This window comes from Dermacentor andersoni, chromosome 3 (genome assembly GCF_023375885.2).
Source record: "Dermacentor andersoni chromosome 3, qqDerAnde1_hic_scaffold, whole genome shotgun sequence".
Classification (NCBI taxonomy): Eukaryota; Metazoa; Arthropoda; class Arachnida; order Ixodida; family Ixodidae; genus Dermacentor; species Dermacentor andersoni.
The window spans coordinates 105671593-105699345 of NC_092816.1; the positions used below are offsets into that span (position 1 = coordinate 105671593).

Below are 27753 nucleotides of genomic sequence, written 5' to 3' on the forward strand. Positions count from 1 at the left end.
GAACGCATTGAAAGTTGGGGTAAATTGCTTTACGTCAGTTTTTGCAGAATCTAATAAGAGTTGAGTTGACTATCTTGTTTGCATTTGATCCCAGAGAAATTAATTTCAGACATGCCACGCAGGCAGTGACAGCTGTTGGTGACGTCATCACACGCGAAGTGGGAACCGCTATCCAAGACAATCCAGTGGTCAAATCAATCACAGGCAGCAAAGCTCTTGTATGTGCACAGACTGTTTGAACGTCATTATTTCACTTCATACATACTTAATTTGCTGTCTTGCACTAGTACCACTCATTATTGACAAACATTTGTGAGTTTCAACGCTCTCTTTCGTCAGATAAACGTAATGGGCAAGAAAAAGTGAGTATATGGCGGCAGCGTATTGCGCAGCGACTGTATGGTAATGTCGCGGCGGGTGGACAGGCGAGGCCATTCACCGAATTTTGTTGTTGTTGTTGTTGCTTTCGGTGTAGATCTGGTAAGTGGCAAAAGAATGAGGGTCGGACGGTCTTGGGATCCGACGATGAAGCCCTGTACTCGGATTTGGAGCAGCCTGATGAGAAATCGAACGAGCACCTGCAAGACGCAGTGGACGCGTTTCATGCCGACCGCGATAAGGTAAATTCATAGCATTTGGTTGTAGTCAGCTGCAACATGTCCCCGGTGACTATCCTAGCTGGCCAACGGAGTGTATATACAAGCCGGTGCGTCTTTTTTGTCTTCCGAACAGGTGCTGCTTGATGACTCGGATGCCGATAGTTCGTCAGGGCAAGTGAGTGTCATGGACGTCGTAGCCTCGTTTGCTTTCGAACATGTGCGATCATGGCTCAGCCAACGTCTGTACCGCACTCGCTTCTTTTGTTTTTGCCCCAGGAGGAAGAAGTTCTTTCGCTGGACGACGACGATGATGACAGCGATAACGACCTCGATATCGACGAGTCCGAAGACGAACTTGGCCCGATTAGCGAGGCCCATACGAGGAGTATCCAGAAGGACGATATGGCAAGCGACATAGAGGATGAAGACGATGGTAGGTTTAGCTCACGGAGCTTCTAGATTTGGACGGTGTTTCACCGCGCTTGTTGCAGGGACGTTGCTTTTGACGAAGTTCTAAACTGTGCGTCTTCGCCGCTGCTTTAGGCTTGCCTGATGTGAAAGCGTGGGGAAAGAAGAAAGCAACCTACTATCACACAGATTTCGTCGATGAGGACTACGCAGGTAAGCGCTGTTCTGTAATTTCTGTTTCCTGCCTCCGCGTTCCGTTCTTTTGTCGCCTGAAAGTGCGCGGCACGTGCCTGCATAAACTTTCTGTGCAACTGTGTAGCAGACGGCATTTTTTTCTCTTGCAAACGTCGTGCATGTGCGTAAACGATGACAACGCCTCGAAAGTGCAGTGTGGGAACTTTTGTCTTGTCTTGATAGCCGCCTTGTAATTTCATTTCCTTCCATTGCTCATAACATATTAGCTATTGCTCAAACCCACCTTCACGTACGACTTGCTCTACTGAACCGATGTACTTTTGCGTGGACATTGAGTCACTGCTTCATGAAAAGCTATTTCGTTGCTTAACTGTGGCTTCACTTTGGGTGTTGTTAAGGTATCACCGAGGATGCAGCAGAGCTTGCAAGACTAGAGGAGCAAGAAGCTCGTGCACTTCAGAAGCGGCTTGTTGAACAGCTGGATGAGGAAGACTTCGGACTCGATTTATTCCAGGTTCTGTTATTAACTTTGCATTCCTGATTGCTTGCTGTACAAACGATTATGCAACTGTTTCGGAAAACATTGTGGATACAATGCAGGTGACAGGACAAGGGCTCGCTCTATCGGGCTGATAAAACGTAAAACTATTCCAGTCTGTTTGGTATTCAAAATCCACCTTTAGCCCTCTGTGATAGGTCAGAGTGGTTCGAGTCCAGCCCATATGAGCGGGTGCCATGATAAAATGGGCAGAGCCCAAGCCATCTTGACCTATCATGGAGGACTGATGGCCAGTTGGGAGTAAAAACAGATTGGAATAGTATTACGCTATACCGGCCCTGATTTGTTTATTGCAAATGTCCTTGCATTCAAAAAGCATCAAAACAAAGCTGACTCGGAACAAAAAACACACAGGCAATTTAAAACTAATATTTAAACATAGGTTCTGACATTACATCGTCTACTTGCGACTTTTCATTTTTCCTTTTATTCTTCAGTTATGTAAATATGCAAGGCCTCTAAACACTAGAAAAGATACTGGCAAGTGTCAAAGCTCCCTGAATAATTTAGAACCCCAGTCACACAGGGCACACATTGTGATTGAGCCTGATCAGGATCAAATGATTGGCTCCTTTGCGCATAACATGATCTTTGTAGCACAAGAACTCTAAAATGAAAGACAACAGTCAGAGGAAAGAGAAGAAAGCAAAGACGCGCTACTTTAGAAGGGAGGCAATCGCTACCTGCAATTGCCTTTTGCACAAGCTGCACAAGGAAGACAACCGAAATTGAGGAGTTCGATCCTGATTGGACTTGATTGTGATCAAAAGTGCCCTGGAGTATAACACTCCTTAGTACGAGCCATTTTTGGTTTCGGTACCCAGGAGACATATTTATGACAACACATCATGACGTCGCAATGCATTGGCTTGCTCGGTTCTTGCAATCACAGTCAAGAGAAATAGGCACCACTCCTCTTTACTTTTTTTAGGAAGGTCATCATACTTAGGCTCACTGCTACACCATGTCAGGAAATTGTGCTCTGTGTCATAACATCACAGCAATGTTGATAATGCCCCGTTTGCACTTAGCGACAAACTTTTGGATCAAATTGAAATATCTTGTAAGTGTTTCTCAACCTTCACACTTTCTACCTCATCTTGCTGTACACTACAAGGATGTGGTAGTGCTTCTACGAATATTCATCAGTATTCCTTATCAAGCATTTTGAAGTTCACCGGGACTTGCACATATACAGGGTGATGATTTTAAAGCAAAGCTTTCATTGCCTCTTCCTTCGACTTTTTCGCTGTTGCTGTCTTGCACACTGCAACAGGAGGTGGTTCAGAGCATGCAGTTACATGGCAGGAGCATGGCAGAGACAAAAAGCAATGCAAAAAACTGATTTGGATTTTTCCGTTGATGATAGTAATAATGCCCTCTGGAGCTACCTGGGCATTGGCACAATAGCCTAGAAGGAAGGTAGGGAGAGGATGCAGGGAATTGAGGTAGAACCGATGCAGCCACGAAACGAGTGACTGCCTTGCCACTCTTTGCTCGCAGTTTGCATACATGTGAGGGACGGTGGGAGAGGGAAAAGGCAACTTGAGAAGGCAAGGAAAGGCTACTTTTAGAGATGACAGCAGTTGCGGACAAACTGGAAAAATTTAAGTCCAAGGTATGGCGCCTTATTTTTCTGCTACTTCTGAAAAATAAGCACCATGCAAAACACCGTGCACCATGCAGACAACTGACACATCGTGCATATGCAAAGCCACAGCACAGTAGCATCTAGGCGACACTACATAAGTGGTCCCACACCAAAGTCAACAATTCTGTGCCCGCCATGGTAGCTTTGCGGCTATGGCATTGCTCGAGGTCGCGGGTTCAATCCTGATCATGGCAGCCACATTTCGACAGGAGCGAAATACAAGAACGCTTAAGTACTTAGATTAAGGTGCTCGTGAAAGAACCCCAGCAGGTCAAAATTAATCTGTATTTCGGCACTGCGGTGTGCCTCATAATCCAATTGGGGTTTTAGCATGTACAGCTACATAATTCAGTTAAATGTGCCATTTGAGGCAGTGACAATGCTAACCTCGGAGGTTATGAACAATGGCGCTCAACAACACCTCAGGCAAACACATCTTGCTGTGTGTTGTGTGTGTTGCATGGACAAACCACTCTTGTAATAAGTGCTGAGTAAATTAAACATTCGCTGTCAGCATCACCGCAGTTGTCTTGAATTAAAGCATATGGCACAGGAAGCTTCACTTACGTTGATTCCCACATAATTAAAATTTTGAGTTCTATGGAATGCTTAAGATAGCGTAATTCTTGTCTTTGAGCTAGATTATTTGAAAAGGCAGACATTACTAGCACAAGAACTTGAAACACTCAACTAATTAACAAAAGTCACTAATTAACTTAACTAATCACTCTATGGCACATATTGCAATTTACAAATTGTAACCAGCAAGTTATCGAAATGTGTTGACTTAAAATAAGTTCCGAGATATTATTTCCAAGAATGTGGGACGAAATGCATGGGTGTTCCAGTTTTGTGCTTCAATGCATAAAGGAGTGTTCTGTTAGAAAAGTCAGGGGAACAACAGTGCATCTTTATAGCGAGTTTGATAGCACATATCTCCAAGCTGGCGTCATTCTGAAAATTCATTCCTAGTAGATATGCCTTGCAAGCTCACAGGTTGCAATTTGGGAATTGCAATATGTGTCTTAAAGTAATTAAGAAAGTTAATTAGTGCATTTTGTTAATTATTTGATGTGTGCTTCAATTTCTTGTGCTAGTAATGTTTGCCTCTCCAAATAATCCAGCTCAAGGACAAGAATTATGGTGTCTGCCGTAGACGATGTTTTAAAATTCCTTAAAACTAAAAAATAATCACCCTGCATATATATATACATGCACCAAGATTTAAAAATATGAAAATGCCACGTAGCTGGACAGAACCAAGGTAATGTTGTTTGCCGTCGCTTGGAGATACTCAGATTATTTTTTGCATTCTGCCTAATTACATATGTAGTCTTAATTAATCAACTTCTCAAAGATTATAACTAGGTGAGAAATGTCAATGATAAAACTGTAGAGCAACATGAAAACCTCACGGTACAGCTTTCTCTTGCTCAATGCGTCCTACACAAAAGAGTTTTTACAAGCATGAAAGAATCCCACAAACACGCGAAATTTCCGTGTGACTGGCTGCTAGAGGCACTTCGCAAGTATTTATGGGTTTTTCGTGTATTCGCGGGTAGTTGCGTGTATTTATTTAAGAAGTTGATTAATTGAGACGAATTATGCAATTAGGCAGAACACAAAAAATAATGAGAGCATCTCCAAATGACAGCAACAACATTACCTTGGCTCTGTACGTGGCATTTTCATATTTTTAAATCTTGGTGCATGATAGTTGGAACACCCTGTATACCGGATGTTTCAACGAACACTCAAAATTTTTTAAAGGTGGCAGATGGCACAATTCCAGTTCATGAGCTGGTCTACTCGAAGAGGCGGACACTTCTCACACAAAAAATTGAAATGCATTATCCACTAATTAACAAAAATTCACTAACTTTTTAACTAATTACCTCATGGCCCATACTACAATTTACAAGTTCTAGCCGTGGAGTTCACAAGCCAGATCCACTTGGGACGAATTCTCAGTGTTACACCAGTTTTTTTATATTAATTCCCAAACTTTCTGGTGAAATGCATTGGCGTTTCAGTTACTTTCTTCAAAAATTGTTTATGCATTCAAGCATGAATGTAACTGGAACACCTATGCATCTCTCTGCAAAGTTCGGCAATTAATATCTCGAAACTGGTGTCATCCTGAAAATTCGTTCTAAGTAGATCCACTGCCTTGCGGACTCCATGGCTAGAATTTGTAAATAGCAATATGGGCCCTAAGGTAATTAGTTAAAAAGATAATTAGTATTTTTGTTAATTAGTCAAGTATGCATTTCAATTTTTTTTACAAGTAGTGTCCACTGCTTCCAGTAGACAACCTCATGAACTAGAATTGTGCTATCTACCACAGGCACTTTTTAAGAAGTTTTTAAAGTGTTAGCTGAAACGCCCTGTATATGTATATGCAATGATTGTTTCTGAACCTAATGTATGCAGCTGTATGTCTGATATTTTTTTATTTCCATGCTTTTCTGCACAGCTTCCAAAGGAAGACACTGCAGAGGTTTCAGAGAAGATTTCAAAGGACTTATCAAAACTTTCCAAGCGTGAGAAATTGAAGGTTAGTGCACTTCGGAAAACCCTAAAGATTGGGTTATCTTAAATGTGTTAATTGGTACGGTTTTCTTCTTTTTACAGTTGCTGTCGAAAGACAGTGCAGAACTACTTGAGCTTGTGGATGACTTCAAGGCAAAGGTGAGATTGTTTCGTAAAGTTGGTTGCTTGCAGTGTCTTCAGTTGCCTGATGTAAAACATTGTTCATTGCAGATGATAGAGCTACGAGATACAATTTTGCCACTGGCCAAACTGGTTGACAGTGGAAAGGTTATCTCTGTGCCAGCAATCGAGTATGTTAATGTGAAGAGACAGCTTATTGTCCAGTAAGTAACATTGTGCACAAGGCTACTTTCTATTATGTTGAGTGCTAATCAGAATTGGGTTGTGCTGCTTGACTTACACTTACCGTGTCATTGACAGCAGTTTTGTGTCAGTGGCTGCAGTTGGTGCTTGTGCAAACCGACGTCTACCGTATTAGCACATTTCTGCCGAGTGACCGGATATAAAAAAGATAACTTGGTGCCGATTCTACGGCACACATCAAGTAACGAAACCTGAGTTGACGCATACTGTGTTGAAACGATGTTATGGTACATACAGAGGCACACAGACATGCGCGCAGCTCAATCTTAGCAGCTAGGAGCTAGTATTAGGGGCTGACGACACCTCCTTTTCGCTGTCTACCGACCACAGAAAGTCATCTCTAGGCCCATATGATGCATTAGAAATGCCAGACTTGAAGGCTCACACAACCACCGTCTGCGGGAGGGCATTCCACGCACCATGGAGCCACCTTGCAATGTCTCGGAGCGTCACTTTCTTCTGACAACCTGTTCGATGGCAGTGCGGCTAGCTACTTCGCATTGAACTTTTCTTTTTAGAAAGAATTTGTCTTTTATTTTGAGTGAAATTAGTCATGATTGTAATGCACATGCAAATTTGTGCGCACCTTTTATTCAAGAAAGTTGCAGGTTAGAATCGAGCAAATACGGTATATTAGTCTGCACAAACAAATTTGGCCATTTTTGGTCACCTTTCTGTTCTCTCGGTAGTGACCTTGGCAAAACACGAGCTCATTCCTTCACGTTGCACCGTTGTTGCCTCTGGCCACAATATGGCATGATACGCTTGCTGACAGAAACTGTGCTTTCACAAAAACTTTCTGTGTCGTGTTTATTTCCATTGGTTCAGCCATTCAGCACATACCTTCACTGTGTGCCAAAATGTGAATTTTTTGCTCATAGCCCCTGATTGTTCCAGAGTATAGCCTCAGGTGTGGCAGGAAGACATTCACAGTAGGCCACGCAGAATGAAACAATTTGCAGCCAGCAGTGTTTACGAGAATGTAATGTTTTTAGCCCAGTCCTTTATAAGAGGCATTGTTGTGGCATCTCAAGTGCAGAAGTTCTGTGCTAAATGCCGGGAATGTTGGGTTCCCATGGGGTCCTGTTTGTAGTTTGCCTAATGGCTTGTCAACTTACTGCCACTAGGTACTGCACAAACATAACCTTCTACATGATCCTGAAGGCCAAACGAGTGCCTGTTGGGAACCACCCTGTGATCAAAAGACTAATTTCCTTCAGAAATGTAAGTCATCTCCATTGCTGCACAATTTTTGGGCTACCTGTTCTTAGGCAAGAAACTGTGAACCTTGGCACTAGAGCCAGCACGAACAAATCACGTCTGTTATAGTTTCAAATAGTGTTACCGGGCATAGAGGTTAAGGTAAATAGAAAGCAAGATAGTACAGCCAACTCATGGTCTTGGCTTTCAGACATGTTTGCAGATAGGGGTGTAGAAATAATAGAAATTTCTAACATAATTATAGTGGCCTATTCAAGAATCCACTGCTCTAGATTGTCTAACGTTCATTTCTGTTTGTGTATAAGGGACACTTGCTTCAGTCTAGAGATAGGAAAGACTGTTTCAAGTGGTGGCTGTACTGGGCGAGTCTGCAGCAGGGGAGGTGCGCTTGCTGTGCGGATGTACCAGTTGCTAAAGAAATGTATGGAGTAGCTAACTTCTATGAGATTGCTCCACCTTTATGCCACCTATGGATTTGTTTTCTCTATTCAGGCGTTGCCCTTTATTTTTCTGACAGTCTCACCCCATTTGTGTGCCTTTGAAACAATGTGCATTATGTAGCGTAACGTTTCTCCAACGAACACAGGACTCCACAAGCATCTGTTGACATCGGTGTCACTACTGTCATTGTTATGGTACGCCACATGCGATCACTTTTCAGTTGTTTCTCATATGCAAGAGACTTGGTTGTCCTCAGTCACACTTGCAAGAGACTTCAGTTGAGTTCAGTTGTCTGAACTTACAGTTCTGCATGGCTTTACTTGTATTAAATGATGCAGGCAAGCCTTATATTTATATATATATATATATATATATATATATATATATATATATATATATATATATATATATATATTGTGAGACGAGGTTTAGGCAGCCAGTCTCTTCTTTATTCTCTCGAGTGAGAGCCCCACCACCAGGCCCCAAAACGATGATGATGAGTATGTACAGGTGAGAATATGAAGCGTATGAATATTGCTCACACTAATTTCCCCGCACGCGCAAGCGGCCAGCCAGGCCGCGACTTAGCCAGGAGGGGAACGCCGAACGAATCGTTTGAGGCGCGAAACGTGAACGATCTCCGAACCACGACAACGATGGTCGGAAGAAACGTCTACGGGAGTAACGCGATAGTTCACGGGGGATGTTTGTTGATTAATAATATACGGTCCAAGGAAGCGGGATTCAAACTTCTCGCACAAACCGGGTGTACGAATGGGCGTCCAAAGGAGAACTTCCTCTCCAGGACGAAAGGAGACGTCGCGACGAGAGATGTCGTAACGTTGCTTGCGATCTAGCTGACTGACTTCTGTGTTGAAGCGAGCACGTTGACGGCATTCTTCAAGTCTCGAGACGAACTGTTCGGGTATACTGGCCGAGGTGTTAGTTGGGGCATTGAAGAAAGCGGTGTCGATGGTGAATGTCGGTGAACGGCCGTAAACTAGGTAGAAAGGTGAGTATCCCGTAGTTCGTTGGATAGCGGTGTTGTGAGCAAAAGTCACGAAAGGTAAAAGTTTGTCCCAATTGTCGTGGTCTGGCCCGATATACATTGATATCATATCTATTAATGTGCGATGAAATCGCTCGGTTAAGCCATTTGTTTGTGGGTGATATGCGGATGTCGTCTTATGAACCGTGCCACAAGCTCCGAGTACTTCTGCGAGCATTGTTGACATGAAAGTCTTGCCGCGGTCGCTTAACAGTACACGAGGTGCACCATGGCGCAGCACAATGGCATCTAGAAAGAAGGTGGCAACGTCTGAGGCCGAACTAGAGCGTAGAGGAGCGGTCTCTGCGTAACGTGTGAGCTGGTCAACAGCTGTCACGACCCATCGATGACCCGCTGGCGTTATGGGCAGAGGGCCGACTAGGTCTATCCCAACGATGGCAAACGGTGTCTCGGGACATGGGATGGGCTGTAAAAGCCCAGCAGGAGGCGAAGTCGGTCGTTTCCGCCGTTGACACTGAACGCAAGAAGCGACGTACTTGGCCACAAAGGTAGACATGCCTGGCCAAAAGAAACGGCTCCTAACGCGGTGGTATGTTTTGTGGAATCCCAAATGGCCAGCAGATGGGTCGTCGTGCAAGGCTTCAAGGACTTGTGTGCGCATCGAACGTGGAAGAATAGGTACCCAGCGGTGTCCGTCGGAGTTGTATATGTAGCGGTACAGCACATCGTTGTCAAGCTTAAATAGTCGCAGTTGTCGACGTAATCGGGCATTTGGTGCAGATGTAGTTCCGCACAGGCGTTGGATAATGCTGTTGCAGTACGGGTCAGAACGTTGACACGAGGCGAGGTGAGTGACGCGATTGGAAGATAACGTGTCGGTAACCGATAGAGGTAATAACGGTAATAACGGGAGTGACGACTTAGTCTCATCATCAAGTGGCGAGCAATGGAGAGATGTACTCGAAGCTAATAGTGGCAGCGGGCAGCGAGAGAGAGCGTCGGCATCTTGATGCTTTTTCCCAGACTCGTAGACAACGTCAAAATCGTACTCTTGTAAGCGTACCACCCAGCGACCAAGTCGTCCGGACAAATTTTTGATTGACGACAACCAGCATAAGGCGTGGTGGTCGGTTATGACTGTGAAATGGCGTCCGTAAAGATATGGTCGAAATTTTTGGATCGCCCAAACTACTGCGAGACATTCCTGTTCTGTGATCGAGTAATTCTTTTCGGCAGCTGTTAGTGCGCGACTGGCATAGGCAACAACTCTCTCTCGTGAGGTGGTATCACGCTGTAAAAGTACAGCACCGATCCCATGGCCACTAGCGTCGGTGTGCAAGCAAGTTGGTGCGTTCTCATCGAAGTGACAGAGGACAGGGTCGGTGGTTAATGCCTGCTTGAGGGCTTGGAACGAAAGTTCGCAGTCATCTGTCCAAGGGAAAGCAGTGCCCGACGTGAGCAGCTTGTGTAGAGGCGACGCCACGGCCGCAAAATGACTGATGAAGCGGCGGAAGTAGGATGCCAGGCCCAAGAAACTTCTTAATTGCTTTTGATTTTCAGGGCGAGGGAAGCGAAGCACGGCAGCAACCTTTTCGGGATCTGGTCGAATGCCATCTTTGCTGATAAGATGGCCCAACACTTTGATGTTCTTTCTGGCAAAATGGCATTTCTTTGTGTTGAGTTGGAGTCCAGCGTTGGAAATGCACGTGAAAACTTCGTCCAAGCGCTCAAGGTGCTGACGAAAAGTTGTAGAAAAAATAACGATGTCATCTAAATAGCACAGACAGGTCTTCCACTTGAGGCCACGTAAAACTGTGTCGATCATGCGTTCAAATGTTGCAGGGGCATTACATAAACCGAATGGCATGACGTTGAACTCGTAAAGTCCGTCTGGTGTTGCAAAGGCTGTCTTGTCCTTGTCTGCTTCGTGCATGGGGATTTGCCAGTATCCGGATCGGAGGTCTAGACTAGAGAAATATTCTGCACCCTGGAGGGAGTCAATGGCATCGTCAATTCTTGGCATCGGATATACGTCTTTGCGCGTGATCTTATTAAGAGCTCGATAATCGACGCAGAATCATACAGAGCCGTCTTTCTTGCGAACCAGCACGACAGGAGACGACCAAGAACTGGACGATGGCCGAATGATGTCTCTTTTGAGCATGTCATCAACGTTATCCGCAATGATTTTCCGTTCTGCGGAAGACACGCGATACGGGCGGCGGCGTACAACCGAACTGCCTTCGGTTTCGATGCGATGTACTGCGACGGAAGTGCGCCCCAGAAGGTTGGAGTGGACGTCAAATAAGGCTCTGTGTTTGTGCAGGAGTGCCAGAAGGTCTTCTTTCTGCGCAGTGGTCAAATCGGGATCTATCGCGGCCGTTAAAGCAGTGGCAGCAGTGTGATAATCAGTTGTGGTAGACAAAGGTGGTGATTCGGTGTGAAGCGGTACGAGCGAAAGAGGTTCGGTGTCAGTAAAGAATGTCACAGTAGAGCCCTGGGAGAGCACAACTGGCGAAGAAGTAGGGTTGTGAACAGCGACTAACGCTCTACCGTCCTGAAACCGTACTACGCTAGGAGTAATGCTAAGCCCACCAGAAATGCAGTAACCGCTCGGTGCAAGGAACACATCACCATTAATAATAGTGTCGGAAGTCAGTGTCAGAATATGCTCATTGCCCGCGGGGATGAAACAGTCGGTAGACGTGACAAAACGCAGGCTATGAGCATCGACAGCGGACGAAGATTCAGTGTCCGTCATCTGAATAGTTCGCTGACGGCAAGAGATGAAAGCTGAGGCCGAGGACAGGAAGTCCCATCCCAAAATCATCGCGTAAGTGCACGAAGACAGCACGACGAACTGAATGTGGTGTAGGATGCCATCAATGAAAACGCGCGCAGTGCAAACACCGGAGGGCTGAACAAGAACTGCATTAGCACAACGAAGGGGAGGGCCATTATACGGTGTCTTCACTTTTCGCAATCGAGAACACAAGTCAGCACTAATAACGGAAAGCGATGCACCTGTGTCAACCAAGGCTTCGATTCGGACACCTTCAACACACACCAAAAGTACATTTGACGGGCGCTCCGGAGGAGTTTCACGTTGTCCAAAAGATGCAGCTTTCCCTCCTGAAGCTGCACCATCTAGTTTTCCGGGCGGTGATCCGAGGACGAAGTAGCCGGTCGTAGAGGGGAAGAAGAGCGCCGCATCGGTGATGGAGAGCGACGACGCGGGAAACGCAATGAACCGGCAGTGTTGAAGTCCTGTGGAGATGGGGAACGTCGTGGATAATAATCGTAGTCGGAACGCCGACGTCGTGGTACAGGGCCAGAAAACTGATCCCTTTCAAAGCCGTCATAGCCACGTCTTTCATCTTGCTGGCGGCGTCGGCAAAACCTGGAAATGTGGCCACGGATGCCGCAGTAGTAACAAACCGGTCGAGGTGGGCTCCATGCGTTATAAGACGGAACAGGCGATGGTCTTGCAGTGATAGGATTCAGGGACATGTGCGGTGCAGGTGCCTGTTGTGGTGGCTGCTGGGAGGGTGGCACTATAGAGGCAACCTGAGCGTACGTTGGCGTATGGATAGGGTGCGGGCTCGTGATTTGCGGGCAGGTCACGGCAGCTAAGTCTTCCCTCACGATATGGCGTAGGCCGCCACCAGGAGGCGTCAGATGGACCTCAGGAGGGTTTGACGAAGCTTGGGCGTGCAGTTCCTCACGGATGATGGAGCGAATCAAGGCGCGTAGGTCGCTGTCGTTGGACGCCTTGAAATCAGATGTGTCAGGGTGTAAGCGGAGCGTATGAAGCTCATCGAGACGCTGACACGTACTGATGATGTCGGCGACGGTAGTGGGATTCAGCACTACAAGAGCATTGAATGCCGCAGTCCCAATACCCTTGAGCAGGTGGCGTACACGGTCACTCTCGGCCATCGAGGTGTTCACGCGGCGGCAGAGGGCGAGAACGTCCTCTATGTACGAAGTGTAGGACTCGCCGGAGTGCTGAACACGCTCAGCAAGCTTCTTCTTAGCGATATCGGAGCGGACAGACGAGTTCGCGAAAATCTGGCGTAGATGGTGTTTAAAGATGCTCCAGTTGACCAAATCAAGCTCATGATTGTAAAACCAAGTTTTCGCAACTCCGGTTAGGTAGAAGGCGACGTGAGCAAGTTTTGCTGATTCGTTCCAGTGGTTAAAGTCACTCACGCGCTCGTATAGCTCCAACCAGTCGTCAACGTCGTCACCTGGAAGCCCAGCAAATACCGGTGGATCCTTCTGAGGGGTGGTGACTGTCCAAGAAGGGGTTCCCGCAGGAGTAGGCAAGGTGGATGTCGTGGTACTGGTCTGCTGGTCTTGCGACATGGTTGAGTGCAGTTGGTAGAGGCGGCGACCCGAGCGGAGCTCCAGGGATGTAGCGTAGGTGAAGCTGGAGAGAGACCGGGAGCGAGAGGGCGAAGGAACCGGACAGCACACTCCACCACTTGTGAGACGAGGTTTAGGCAGCCAGTCTCTTCTTTATTCTCTCGAGTGAGAGCCCCACCACCAGGCCCCAAAACGATGATGATGAGTATGTACAGGTGAGAATATGAAGCGTATGAATATTGCTCACAATATATATATATATATACCAGACCAACCCCACACACTCTCTATATTTCACTTTATTTAGAAACGAGAAGTTATGCAGCAAATCTGAAATTTTTCTGTTCAAACACTACTAGTTGCAAACTTTAGAGGTGTTCAATTTAATTCTGAGGTTTTACTTGCCAGAACTGTGATCTGATTTTCATGCACGCCATAGTGGCTGACTATGGATTAATTCTGACCCCCCCTGGGTTCTTTAGTGTGTTGCTAAATCTAAGTCCACTAGAGTTTTCTTGCATTTTGTCCCCATCGAAGTGCGGTCGCTGTGGCAAGGTTCATACCCCCAACCTTAAGCTCAGCAGTGCAATGACATAGCGACTGGGCTACCGCGACAGGGACTATAGTGGTTTTGCTTCATCTAGTTGCGTGCCATTGAGGCTGAGGGCTTTGTTTCTGCTACATGCTTCTTCATTCTGAACATATATTTACAGCTCTGTACCTAAAGCATTTTCTGCTTTGCACATGCAAGGTGTTGCTGATACGTTTGCCTTTCTAGCTTCTGAAGCAACTGGAGCCGGTGGATAAACGACTGGCCAATGAAGTAAACATATTGCTGGACAAGTTGTCGAAGGGCGAAGACATTGTGCCATTGACTGCATCATCAACGAAGCCACAGCAGAAGCCTAAACTAAGGTATGCATGGTGTTTCTTCTGTGCACCTGTTTAGATATAAAATGAAACTGCAGCCAGTTATGAGCCTGGCCACACATACATAAGATATTATTGGTAGGAGGCAAATAATTTTATGGCCATAGCTATTACAGTAAAACTTCATTAAACTGCAACCACTTAAACAGTAGTTTCGTTTTAAAAGTAGTAAAGTCGAATCCCCGACTCAGCGGCCATTGAACATAATGTGTTTTGTGACCCCATAAACTGTACCAGATTATTGCGTACATATTGGTTAACACGTAGTGTTTCCACTTTTCGTCATGCAAATGTGGGGGTTCGTTGTCTCCATCGGGTCGCACGACAGAACAACAAGCCTTAGAGATCGGGACCATGGATCAGAACAACGGCCTCTAAGCGCCCTGGGGTTTGCGCATGAAGCCACATAGACATCAACATGTGGCGTCGTGCCAAAGCTCAGATAAAGAAGACACTGGGTGCTCAGCATAGAAGAAAAATTAGACATTGTTCGTGCTATCGAACGTGACACGAAGAAGTCGGCGCTGGCACACGACAGGGATCTACTGTTGACCATGGTGTGTGGCATTTGAAATGCAAAGCAGTTCCTCGGCAGCGCTGCTGCGACCGTGAAGAGATGTCGGCTACGAGGTTCAACTTGTTGCCATCGTTGCCTCTGTTGTTGCCGAAGTGTCGCCTAGCGACAGTAATGAGGATGACACAGAAAGCGACAGCCCGGGCGATTCAGGCCCGAGAGCAGCAGAAGCTGCGCCTTGCGCCAGCTTCTGCAGTGCAATGAAAAAGGCTGCTCACAACCTCTGCAGCGCTACCGCGCCCGTGCACAGAGAATATGCAATGCCAACTAGGAATCTACCATGCGAGTGCTTTCCGAGAAGAGGGGCTCGCTGAAAACTGGCTTGCAGCTTCAGTAAGTTTGAGGCCGAGGTCATCATTGTTAGACCGCCAAACATCAAACAAAATAACCCGGCATCAAACAAAAATACTGTATTTACTCGCATAATGATCGCACTTTTCTGTCAAAAAAAAATCGACGCAAATTCAGGGGTGCGATCAGTCCGTGGGTTAAATTTCCCGCAAAAAAAGGGGGAGTTTTTTTTTTCATCTCGCATTTGCTGCGTGATGACAACAGGTCAACAAATACTAGGCGGCTGCCCCTGTATGTAGTGCGGGACACCAAAACAAAGATGGTGGCTGGCGGAGCAAGCCGAACGTGCCGAACGCGATTTTTATTCTTTTCATGAGTACATTACGTGCATTGAAACAGTTTCTGCCGTATCAGCAATGAATAATATCGTTAATATCGGCAAGTCTGCGGCAATAACGTAGTCATGTCCACTTTGAGGGTACAGAAACAGATGGACGCGCTTAGCTGCCAGTGACATAGGAACACATGGCGGGCATGATGCGGAAACTGCGGCATTTGTCTTCACTACTATCCTAATACGGCACGTTTCTGCTAAGGGTGGGCGAATATCTTAGCCGTGTTACAAGCGTCGATGTATGGACAGGGTACACTTCTAATGTATCAGTGTAAACGTGGCTGCTATAATTGGCACTCGCGATTTGTTGCGTGCTCACGAGTGCATACTAGAAGAATCGAAAGGTGCCTTTTGTTGTTGTTGTTCATAACCATTATAAAGCCTCCACATAATAAAGGCGAGTTTGGTTGTAGCCTTCTTTCTTCTTTTTTTTTTCATGGAAGTGCGAAAGTGATGAAAGGAAAGAAATGGGGCATCTGCTTGAGAATGGCTGGTGCATGCAGACCGCTTGGTTTGTCTTCAAGAGTCGTTTGTGTGGCATTCGACGGATAGCTCGGTCATCATTAGCTAGACTTGGCACACGACATATCGCTGCGGCAAGTTCGGGGTGCATTCATTACACGGGAAATAAAAAAGAGCGAATTTTGACGACAAAATTCAGGGGTGAGATCATTACGCGAGTGCGATCATTATGGGAGTAAATACGGTAACACTTTTTTTTGCGCGAAGTGAATAAATACTGCATGCTTTTTCCCTTTCATCACACTCTCTCCAAGTTCCGTTTTTGACAGGTAAGTGGGTGATCTCATGCTATTTTGGTTAAGCAGTACTACCGTGCAGTACATACTTTTCCCGAGCTCCGGCCAACTATGGTTTAACAAGGTTTCACTGTATTCAGGTCTCAAAAGGGTCTTGGTGTGTGAAGCCCATTTATTGGTCTCTGTCCATTCTTGCAAAATGCTGCTGGGCAGAACCTATATTTCTTTTTCATCTTTGGGCGTGATTTGAGCTCTCTCTCTCTTCTTTTATTATTATGGAAGCAATAGAACAGTAGGAATTTATGTTGCCCAACGCATGTGCTATGAGTCCATTAGATGCACCACTTTGCAATTGTTTATGGAGGGCTTTATAGACTGGTGTGGCAAGCATTGGAACACCGTGAGAAAGAAAGGAAAAATTCACTCACCTGAGAATAGGCCAAAGCTGCAGAAGAAACCCGGATTGCTGACAAATGTGTGGAGATTTTCTTCCAAGCTTCATGAAACTTCCTACACCCTGCATATTTAGAACACTGTGTGTGACAGCGAAAAGGGGAGTTGTGTTGTGTTTATGGGTGCATAGCCAGATTCCTCATGTGATGAGCAATAAGCCTCAAACACTGAGCAATCGTATGCATTGTAATATGGCACTGACACATTGTATGGAATAAAAGCATTGTGAAGTGCCTGTGTAAACACTCTTATCAGATGAAACGAGGGATCTCCTAGGCTATCACCATTACATCCCAATCACTGTTGAAATCTCGTTAGCGTTTACTTTGTTTGTGTGTTTGCTTTCTGGTGTGATTTTTAGGTTTTGTATACATGCTTCATTCACTGTTTTTATTATTGTCTTTAGGATTACTCAACAGATGCAAACAGATGCATCTGGCAGCAAAAAGGAAACTTCCAAGGGAAGTCCGGTGAAACAGGTAAGCCACTGTTTTTGACAATAAATAGCTGGTAACATACTTTCACTCAGTTTCCTTTTTGTTCTGCGTCCATGCCTAAAACACATCAAGAGTACCTAATAGATGTCAGAACAAGAAGTAGAATGAATTGGGAAAGCGCATAGCGCACATGTACACGATGCACATGTCAGCATCTACAGCGGCAGACTGGGAGACTTCTGAAGATGAGTTTGTGCAAGTAGGCACCTGTGTTTGGGCTAAATTAAGTTAAAATAAAATGCGCCTGCCCATATAACTTATGCATAGATAACATTTATGGACAAAAAGTAATATTAAACGGCCCCCCGAACCAGCCCACATAATAAATTTTGGTTATACCCTGAAAGCTGTTATGTGCCCTCTTGGGAGCATTGTAGTGCAAGAATTTCTTAAATTGGTTTATTAATAGCAGAGATAGAAATATTTGAAGTGCCACAAACCGATGATTTTAGGAGGCGAGCGTCTCCGCCAACAAGGACACTATCTCCACTTGCCCTGTCTAGCCTCCGCAAGCAAAATTCCTTCCCTGCATTCTCCCATACCAGAGCTGGAGGATCACATGATGAATACATCACAGCCCCGCCTTCCTTTTCTGTCTTTCTCTCTTTCTTGCTGTGCGGCGCACTTTTGCTGACAATGGTACGTGCAAGCTGTTGTGTTTGTATGATTTAGCTCGGTGCATGCTTTTGCACACTGTGCACGAGAACACTTGACTAGCAGTATAAGTCAGTGTTACACGAACGCTTAGGCAGACGCAAGCGGTTCACAGAGCATGATCACACACTGGAACACGGTAGAAAATGACATAGTTTCGCTCACAGCACACACGGCTGCACGTTGTGGGAACAAACAGGCGAAATGGAAGTACATCTCTCTTGCTGCAGCACGAAGTAAAACAAAAACATGCAGACATTCAGTTTGCTTGTTCAATTATTTCTCTAAACTTTAATTCGTCTATTGAAGCAACAGATTACACAAATAACAGATGTTGCTTTGAATAATTCTCGAAGTGTCACATGTTACAATGCGCTACGCCACAGCATATAAATGTACGTAGGTGCATTTGCTGATATACGTCATCCCCCCGTCATGTAGCACGGTGCCCGTGAAGAGAAGGGCAAACGGCATTCAGTTTAAAATTTCATATTTTTCTGCAGCACGTAGTAATGTAATTCTCAGCAGACACGGTCATGAGCACGCAGCAAAATGGCCAGAGCTGGCAAGGGGCCCTTTAAAATAAAGAATAAACCTAAACTGCACGATGGAACATGCTTAGTCCACGCCATGTGCTCTCTCTCACCGTGATATTGCAGTGTGTCATGTAATTCATGCAATCCGATGCCAGTGCTCTCATTGGTGAGCTCATGCCTACGCTCCGTTTCATACATAGCAGGTAATGCTGCAGAAGCTGCACGAGTACTGGCCAAGAAAGTCTCACTTCGTGCTTTTTGCAGCAGAGTTCTTAATCTGCAATGTTTTCTACGAAATAACTCCTATTTGATATATATTAAAACTTGTGGACGCAAGTTTGTGTCAAATCACATGTTACTGGCAAAATGCAAAAACATCAGTCTATTTAGATTTAGGTGCATGTTAGTATATTGTTCCAGAGTCCCCCACTATGACGCTCCTCATACTCAAATCGTGGTTTCGGCAGTAACACCCCATAATTTAATATAACATAATACTTGCACACGTTGACGCTTCTACAAGGCAATGTTTTGGTCGCAGGCACAAGTGGTACGCTGTGGCCGCTGGTCACAGAAACATGTTGCACTGCTCATTTGGTGCTAAATATGGTTTAGATCTCCAATGCCTTTCGAGTAATGAATACATCACATTTTACGATGTAAAAGTATGGGACATGTTACATCAAATTGCATGCCACGCAGTAAAACGTCACTAATTCAACATTGTTAATTCGGAGAATTCGTATTCTCCCTTTGGTCTCTGCTGGCATATGCATTATTTGGTGGCACCAATCTCTCGTTAATTCGGACCCATTTGGCCACACGCCGATGAATTTGAACAAGCCTCACAGTGCAATGAGCACGAAATGCTGGAAACGTGCGAAGCCAAGATAGAAAAAGTGCACTAGCAACTCATTGCAACGAAGCGGTGGAGTCAGCATCGCCATAGTCATCAGCAAGAACCGTACAGGATTGATGGAAACCCTGAAATCATTGTCTCTTTTTGCATTTATGCACTTACACATGACACCATGTTGGCCACACATGCTTTCAGAACTCCGTGGTCACCATGCACGATCGCATCGAGAACGACTGCAGTTTCGATCCAGCATTTGTTGTGAGCAGTAGTTCTGTTTTGACTCGGTATAGTGCACATGCAATGTCAGAAATACAGCAGACGCTGTTGAGGAAGAAAACAGATTCTACCGCGGCCTGCATGCTGGCATCGAACGCGCGGCTACATCACGATGGACGGACAATCTGTTACGGTTCACTAAGGAAAAAATAATCAGGATGTGCTTTGGGGGTCTCAAACATGGAGGGACGCATGAGAGTCACGCATCCCCACAGTGTGCCCAGCTCTCGCATGCCAACCCAGCGGCAGCCCTAGTAGTCGTTCTGTTTTGTCATTAAGCCTAGCTGCTTTGACGTTGGTTACACAGCTCCCTGCTGTTCGATGCAGTGCTTTTCATTTTACAAATTTGTTCCTGTCAGTAATGCTGTCGAATCCACCGTTGTCATCCTCGCCGATGGCTTTGAAGTGCAGCAAGGCTCTAAAGACCGTTGCATAATGCCAATTCCCCAAAGGCAGCTTCGCTACAATACTGTGGTGATAAACAGCTTTAGTTTAGCGTACACTATGTGCTATAGTACTATAGTGTACGCTAAGCAGCGTATGTTTGTTACAGTTTCAGTTGCACTGCGAGATGATCGGATTTCAGAGGCCATATGCCGTCGTTGCGGCTATCTCTCGACTGGAGTGATAGATGGCGCTGACATCTCAAATGTTTCGTTCGTTAGGCTTCGACTCGTTCAAAATGAGAAGCAATCTCAAACACTATGCAAGGTTATCCACAATACTTTGTCGTCAAAGCTGCCCGAGACTAAGCGAAAGGCGTTCACACAGTCATTTACTACAGACGAAGTGAATTTTACAAAAGCAATGCCAAATTCAATTCGAAGCAGACAGCCGGGCCTGCCGCCATGTTTTCCGCACACTGCGCAAACCACTTAAAAATGCTAATGCTAAATCTGAGAAATAGCATGCGTACACTATGCGCTTTGGGTCGTTTAGCGTTCTGCACATGCGCAGTAATGATGAGCTATATTATAGCGTACGCAGTGGTATAGTGTAGACTAAACTAACGCTGTCTATTACGCAGTCAAGCATATGCAATGTATTGCTGTGAAGCATACCAGGAGTGGGGAAAGGCCACTGGCAAGGGACATAGTATTTGTTCCTTAATTATACACATACGCACTCATCTTCTGCAAGCACCGAGGTACCTATAAGTGTACTGGCAAGCCTTTCGGAGCTGTTTCAGATGTGACTGTGGTGATCTGAGCTCTCGAGAGCTCAGATCACCACAGTCACACGCTTCTTTTTTTTTGCCGGACGTTTTTGCAGTCTCTAGGGACTCCGAAAAATCAGACATTGACTGTATCTTTCTATCATATATGAAACACTGCTTCTTGGTCGCCGATGCGAACAGTAAGTCCCTCTAGCCTTCTTAGCATTAGTTTCTATGTATGAAACAGGGTATAGTATTTACTAAGCCTTGATAGCAGAGTAAGGTTACTCTATAGTCTGTTAAGACTCCAACTGAATAAGATGTGCAAATGACTTGTACTTCCAATTGTCAGCATCTGTTCTAGTGCTTATTCTTTGCATAGTCACATTCTCCTGTACAGTCTGATGCCAGTGATGTCTTTCTTTGGCAGGAAAAGAAGAAGGACTTGAAGCGCAAGAACACAGCAGAGGAGCAGGCCATCCTCGACATGTATGCAGAAATGAGGAAAAAATCACGGTTTGAGGGCAGCTCCGGCAGGTACGTGTGTTCGCGCATTGGTCAGCTGCAAAAGCTTACAGTATGCGGGCTCCACTGCAAAGGTGAATTTCTACTCTAGTAAGGTATGGCGGTCACTGTGTGGTTACAAAGTCCACCAGAAGTTTAAACCTTAAATCCAAGGCGCCATGGGAATTCAGCTTCTTTGCAAATACCATGTCCCGTAAGCTTCTGTGGCTGACTTTACAGGTCAGCGGTCACCTTTGCATTTGGGGAGCTCCATACAGTGCATTAAGATTACAAAAAAGAGCAATTGATCCACCTAGGGTCATATTTTGTGGCAATCCACTTTATTTTCCATTCTTTCTGCCCTATATTATCGGCTCAGACTCTGCTGTGCTGTGCTACTGTTATAGTCAAACCTCTATTTAACGAAATCCATGATGTAACAAGCTATTTTCATTTCCCAGTCTTAGTTCCACTGAGAAACCATGTGCATCAATTTATTTCTTTATTTTTGCAATTTAGCAAATTAATATTCTGACACAGTTTTGGCCATTTCAAGCATGTACTTGAAGCCTCCATGGGTAGTAAATCTACCAAAAAGCTAAATGTGTTGGCCGAGGTAGCATTAATTACTATTTGCCTATCTGCATGCGTTCTTCCACATGAAAAGGCAGGAGGTGTTGCTTCCCTGCCCTCTACCCACTAGAACGGTCATTTTCTATACACTAACTGTGGCTGCGCTTGGCTGTCCTTGCGGCTGAACACATACGCGTGCCATGTGCCATATCTTAAATGTGTGGTGAGGTTAAGCCGAGATGGCTGGTGCCTTCATGCACGCTATGTTATGTGCACTTTGTGTCGGATGTTGTGATAGAATAGGCAGCATGTTCCATTGTTAGAGTGAACTGGGCATGTTCTGTCGACATGAGCTAAACAAGCACCCAGTTGGCTAAATAGTAGGGGTGTGCAAATATTGGGAAATTTCAAATATTATTGAACATTATATTTTTGAATATTCGATTGGATACGAATATTCGAATCAAATCTAATATATTGCTGGCTTTGCAGGAGCAAACAGGGTTCTTAGCATTTATTTCTATCTAATCTAAGAAAGTGTGTCTGATTTCATGCAGAGTTTTGCAATAATTTCATGCTGCTGGTGAGATTTCGCCTGTAAAACATGCTTAGCCACCGGACGTCAAAGCTGAGCAGAAAAGCCAGCCTCTCGGTAGCCAGGAGGATGGGTTTCCGAGCTGCGAGGGTGCACTCTTCTGCAGGATCCACCCCCAACCCTGAGCTTATTGCTTGACAGCAAATGCGATGAGTGACGGCTGGTACAGGTTCAAATGTCTCTTGAGTTTACGGGAAATAGATGTAGTATAAAGGCACTCGTGGCGAGAACAAAGAACTAGCGGAAATCACCCAATTTTCCAAAGCTAACATGAGCCAAATACACAGTCTTTTAGTATAACGGCTTACTAGTTTAATTTTTTTACCAATGACAATGTAATTGCAATGTTAATGCCATTACATTGCATGCACTTAATGTGCATTGCAATGCAAATAATGTGCAAAGCACGTTAACTTAAAACAGCATTAATCCACTCATTTTCATGATGGCTGCTCTTGAAATTTGCAAACGAGTGTCAAGTTATTGGGTCCATAACCTAGAATGCAGTAAAAAGGCCTTATAATTTTCCTTTGTGAGGAAATGATCCGTGGACCATCATTTGAGTAGCCACTGGTGTAATCCACTCTGATATGGTGCAGTCTTGAGTGCAAGCACGTTAACTTCAGACAACATTAATCTGCTCATTTCCATGATGACTGCCCTTGAAATTTGCAAATGAGTGTCAAGTTACTGGAATTCATAACCCAGAATGCAGTGAAAAGGCCTTATAATTTACCTCTGTGAGGAAATGATCCGTGGACCATCATTTGAGTAACCACTGGTGTAATCCACTCTGATATGGTGCAGTCTTGAGTGCAAGCACGTTAACTTCAGACAACATTAATCCACTCATTTCCATGGTGACTGCCCTTGAAATTGTCAAATGAGTGTCAAGTTACTGGAATTCATAACCAAGAATGCAGTGAAAAGGCCTTATAATTTTCCTTTCTAAGGAAATGCTCCGTGGACCATCATTTGAGTAGCCACTGGTGTAATGCACTCTGATATAGTACATTCAGGGTGTTTACCAACCGGGAAAACGGGGAATTCTCAGGGAATTTGAATAGTCTGGAAATACTCAGGGAAAACTCCGGGAATTTTTGCTTCTGTCAGGGAAAATTAGCTGTAATTTTATTGAAAAGGAACGAAAGTCGTGTTAATGCTGGCTCCAGTAACATGAATCGCAACGAATCGCCATTGACGCCGTGTCATCGGCACGAGGTATTGCCAGAGTATAGCTAACGACCGATTTTCCAGTCGCCCGATTTTTCGGACATGCCCGATAATTCGCACGGCTTTGCGGCACTACCACGTACTCCATATAGTCAATGTATATTGCTCTGACTGCAGGTCTGAAATGGCATTAATCAAAGCCACCACCCAGGGGGCCTGGGAGGTCCCAAATTCCTTAGCAAATTAAATTTTTTTCCTCCTGCTCCTCCACCGCCGCCATTTTGATTATCTCGCCGCCTCGAACCGGCACTCTTGCACGCAGATCCGCTGGCAGCCGTAGCCACCACTGCGGCAACGTTAGGCCTAGCTGCTTCTACGTTCGCTATTAAGCTTCTTGCCGTGGGGTGCCGTGTTTTTCATTGAAAGAATTCGCCGCAGTCAGCTATGGCACCGACTCCGCCTTTGTAATGCTCACAATTGGCTTCGAAGCTCGCAGAGCACAGCGCGTTGCGTAATGCCAGTCTCCGAAAGTTAGCTTTGCCTCAAAATAGCAGTGTTACGCGGTGAAGCATAACGAACGTGCGAAGGGGCAATTGTCGCGGTACACAGTATGTATTACTTAATTAAACACGCGTGCACCCCCATCTCCTGTCACAGTACTAGCACCGATATGCCTAATAAGTGTACTGGCAAGCCTTAAGAGCTTTTTAGGACGTGTCTGTGACAAAATTTTAGCCCTTAGGGCAGTTAAAGACGCATTCATTTTTTTCGGACTGCCCGATTTTTCTAATGTTTTTGCGGCCCCTAGGGAGTCCGAAAAATCGGAAGTTGACTGTGCAACTGATCAAGAGGATGTTTCAGATTATCCATGGGGTGAACGCGTGGCAGGAGGAGGATGAGAACAGAAAGGGCCGACACATTGAGGAATTAACAGGAAAGAAAGCGTGCCGCCACCTCTTTGAAGGAGCTTGAGCTCATAAAACCAAGTGTTGGCTGACGCCGAGATGCAGGTGTCACTCATCCAAACCAAAATAAACTCTTTAAAGCAATTAAACCCAACACTGAGATGTTGTGTACGGGCAGAGAGTATGTCAGGGCAGTTGAGGGTGACTTCCCAGCTGCTGAGAGAGAATCTTAATTGGGACAAAGTTCAGGCCTCATATTGATGAGCTTGCTATCAGCTGATTGAAAAAGCTCACATTCAAAAATATTTACTTAAGTATGCATCGCCTTTTCATTCGTATTTGAAGATGTTCGACTCAATTTGGAATGAGTTTTACCATTTTTCTCGCTGTGCATTTTACTAACAGCTTCCTTCTGTTCTCTTTTTAAATAAAATTGATATTACTCCTTGCTACTCACACTGGATTAAGTCATTTTTTTGTTTCAACATGCTTACTAGAGAGGGACAGCATCAGGCAACATGGTGTCAGCCTGTCACATAAAACAAAGTTCTGGCTCATTCAGGGAATTTTGCAAAGGTGCTCAGGGAAAACCTGAAAAACTCAGGGAATTTGGAAATGTCAACTTGGTAGACACCCTGACATTCTTGAGTGCAAGCACGTTAATTTAAGACAACATTAATCCACTCATTTCCATGATGACTGCTCTTGAAATCTGCGAATGAGTGTCGACTTATTGGGATCCGTTTGACATTTGATGCACTGCAGCGAGAATGAAGAGGAGGAGGATGCTGTGCCTGAGACATTTGATGATGAGGATCAGGAACAACTCGATCAAGACGAAGAAGAAGGTGGAGACGAGAGGCGTGGCATCACATACCAGGTAATCACTGCAAGATGTCGAATGTAGGAGTTTGGGATTCTGAGTTATACCACTTTGTTAGCGGTCCACTGCACTTGCAGTGAATAGCAGCACGAAGTTTGCCATGAAAAATATGGGATGGGATGTAGTACCTTAATTTTTCTTTTGTCAATATAACGTTGCACCTAATTTCGAACATATAGACTGGGATCAGCTGGTTATTCTGGATGATCTAAGGGTTCATATGCTTGCCAGCTGGCACATTATGTGACAGCGCATGAGCAAAAATAAAATGTAAGAAGTGCAGGGAGTTCTTGCTGTTGTGTCCAAAAACTGCAAGAAGCTTAGATTATGCAGCTATAAAGTGGGGCTTACATGCATAGCAAGCGTTCCTTAAATTATTGCCACCCTCTCCTCTTGCTTGTGCAGATTGCCAAGAACAAGGGCCTGACCGCCAAGCGAAAGAAGGAGTACCGAAACCCACGTGTGAGGCACAAGATGAAATATCGCAAGGCCAAGATCAGCAGGAAGGGACAGGTGAGTTTTCTGTCCTGAGAGAGGTTGCAACTTGATGAGGATAATCGCTTCACACTTGACTGTGACTCGTAAACTTCCTTGTCACTCCTGGGCGTATGACAAGGCGCAACAGTTTGCGCTCATTGGCACTTACGTTTATCTCAGTGAAATTGGTTGGAATTTTTTGTGCTGCAACAAATTAGCAGCATCAGATTATTGTAAGTCTGAAATTATTTATGAACTCCTCAGATGTCTTTGGACTTCTGGATAGTAAGTTAATTACATCAAATTACCACCTTGATTCATGTTAATGTGTGTGCCTTTGTGGTGAAAGTGATCCTAAGAAAATTGCCTATTCATTATATCTTCCCTATATTAAGCAATTATTTAATGCATTTTCTGAAAATGCCTCATTTGCGTGGTGGTGGTTTTCTTGCTGCTTTTTTAACCTCCTCCTCCGTACCTCAAGCTGAGCTCAGCCAAAATTTTTGCAATAGACAACTACAGCAAACCATCTTAGCCAAATTGACCACCTTTTTTTATGTATACCTAATTCACTGATAAGCTGTACACATCTGGATCTCTTAGTTTCCCACGCTTTAACTGTAGTTCTGTCATGTTCTTGTAAGATGAATTTCCAAAGTTCCCCCAGGTTTTCTTCTAGAGGTCTGCTACAACTTAAAACTTTAATAGTGTAAAAGGATGTGCACACCTCCTTGAAACCCTTGATATTGCAAAGTACGTTTTCAAGGCCCTTGAAAGTCCGGGAATTCCTTTTGTTTCCTTTGAAAACCCTCGAATTTCTTTGAGTACAGTCCAAGATCGATTATGTGGCCGGCTTTTTATGGTGGATCAGCGTGGACTCAGCAGACTTCCCTCTCTAACAACAGTGGTACCGTATAAAAATTTAAAGCTGGTGCGAGCGCACATGCGTTTTGCTTTGTACAATGACTTGCGCAGAATTTGAGAACCTCACAGTGGGCGAGAGTAAGACACCAGCACTTGGTGCTGGTCTCCCTCCCATGTTTATGTTGCTTTATTCGCACCTCGTTAGGAACTTGGAAGTGAGGAAGGCTGCACATTTCCGATGTGCAGCCTCAATATATTTATGTCTCTAGTGCAATAAAGCTACCTGTATTGCTTTGGAACCATTATAGTATAACATTCCTGCATGGGATGCCACTCAGCAACCTTGAAAAAGCTATGACGGGGCCTTGAAAGTCCTTGAATACCCTTAAATTTCTGTCTCTGAAACCTTTACGAACCCTGTGTAAGTATTTTTAATTTTACTGTTTATTAAAAGATTTTTATTACTGACAGGATGGAGACACATATTGCATCTACTTGACAATGTGTTGTTCTGGCCCATCTATCCACTTGTGCTTTGAAACACATTTTTAAAATTCATGGTCAGCCCTCCCACCAAAGTGGAGATAATGCCTGACGCTGCTCTAACTCACCAATTCAGGTTTCTTTAGTTGAATCACTCATCAGTGCTAAATACTAATGGGGATAGGCTGGCATTTGTTACCAGAGGTTGTGGTTGTCTACATTTCTGTGTGCAAACGCTTTTAACTTTGATGTTGAGCTTTATGTTGACCTCATGAGGCCAATGATAGGCGAGTAAGGGGGCATATTTAATGAAAGGTGGACTGACCACTTTGCTTCATCACAGGTACGAGAGGTCAGGACGGAGCTTCAGAAGTACGGCGGAGAGCTGTCTGGCATCCGTGCCGGTGTGACACGCAGCATCAAAATGAAGTGAAGAGGACCTGTGATCAGCCAAATATATTTCTTGTGACAAAGCCCATTGCTTAAAAAGGTGCTTTTCGTTGGCATTTTTTGTTGTTTCAGATGGAAAATATAAAAATTTTTCACACCAA

At 44.8% G+C, this 27753-nt stretch overlaps 1 protein-coding gene across 1 annotated transcript; it reads left to right on the top strand.

Annotated features, from left to right (window-relative positions):
* Window positions 1–176: 176 nt before the first annotated feature.
* Sas10 (UTP3 small subunit processome component Sas10) lies at window positions 177–27753 on the top strand. The gene is made up of 16 exons (XM_050186993.3): window positions 177–362; window positions 476–620; window positions 733–774; window positions 876–1032; window positions 1143–1220; window positions 1601–1716; window positions 5889–5969; window positions 6047–6103; window positions 6176–6288; window positions 7456–7552; window positions 14146–14282; window positions 17174–17246; window positions 21176–21282; window positions 25261–25375; window positions 25784–25891; window positions 27546–27753. Exons 1-16 carry the CDS (start codon window positions 349–351, stop codon window positions 27633–27635), a joined length of 1530 nt encoding a protein of 509 aa, XP_050042950.1. The 5' UTR covers window positions 177–348; the 3' UTR covers window positions 27636–27753.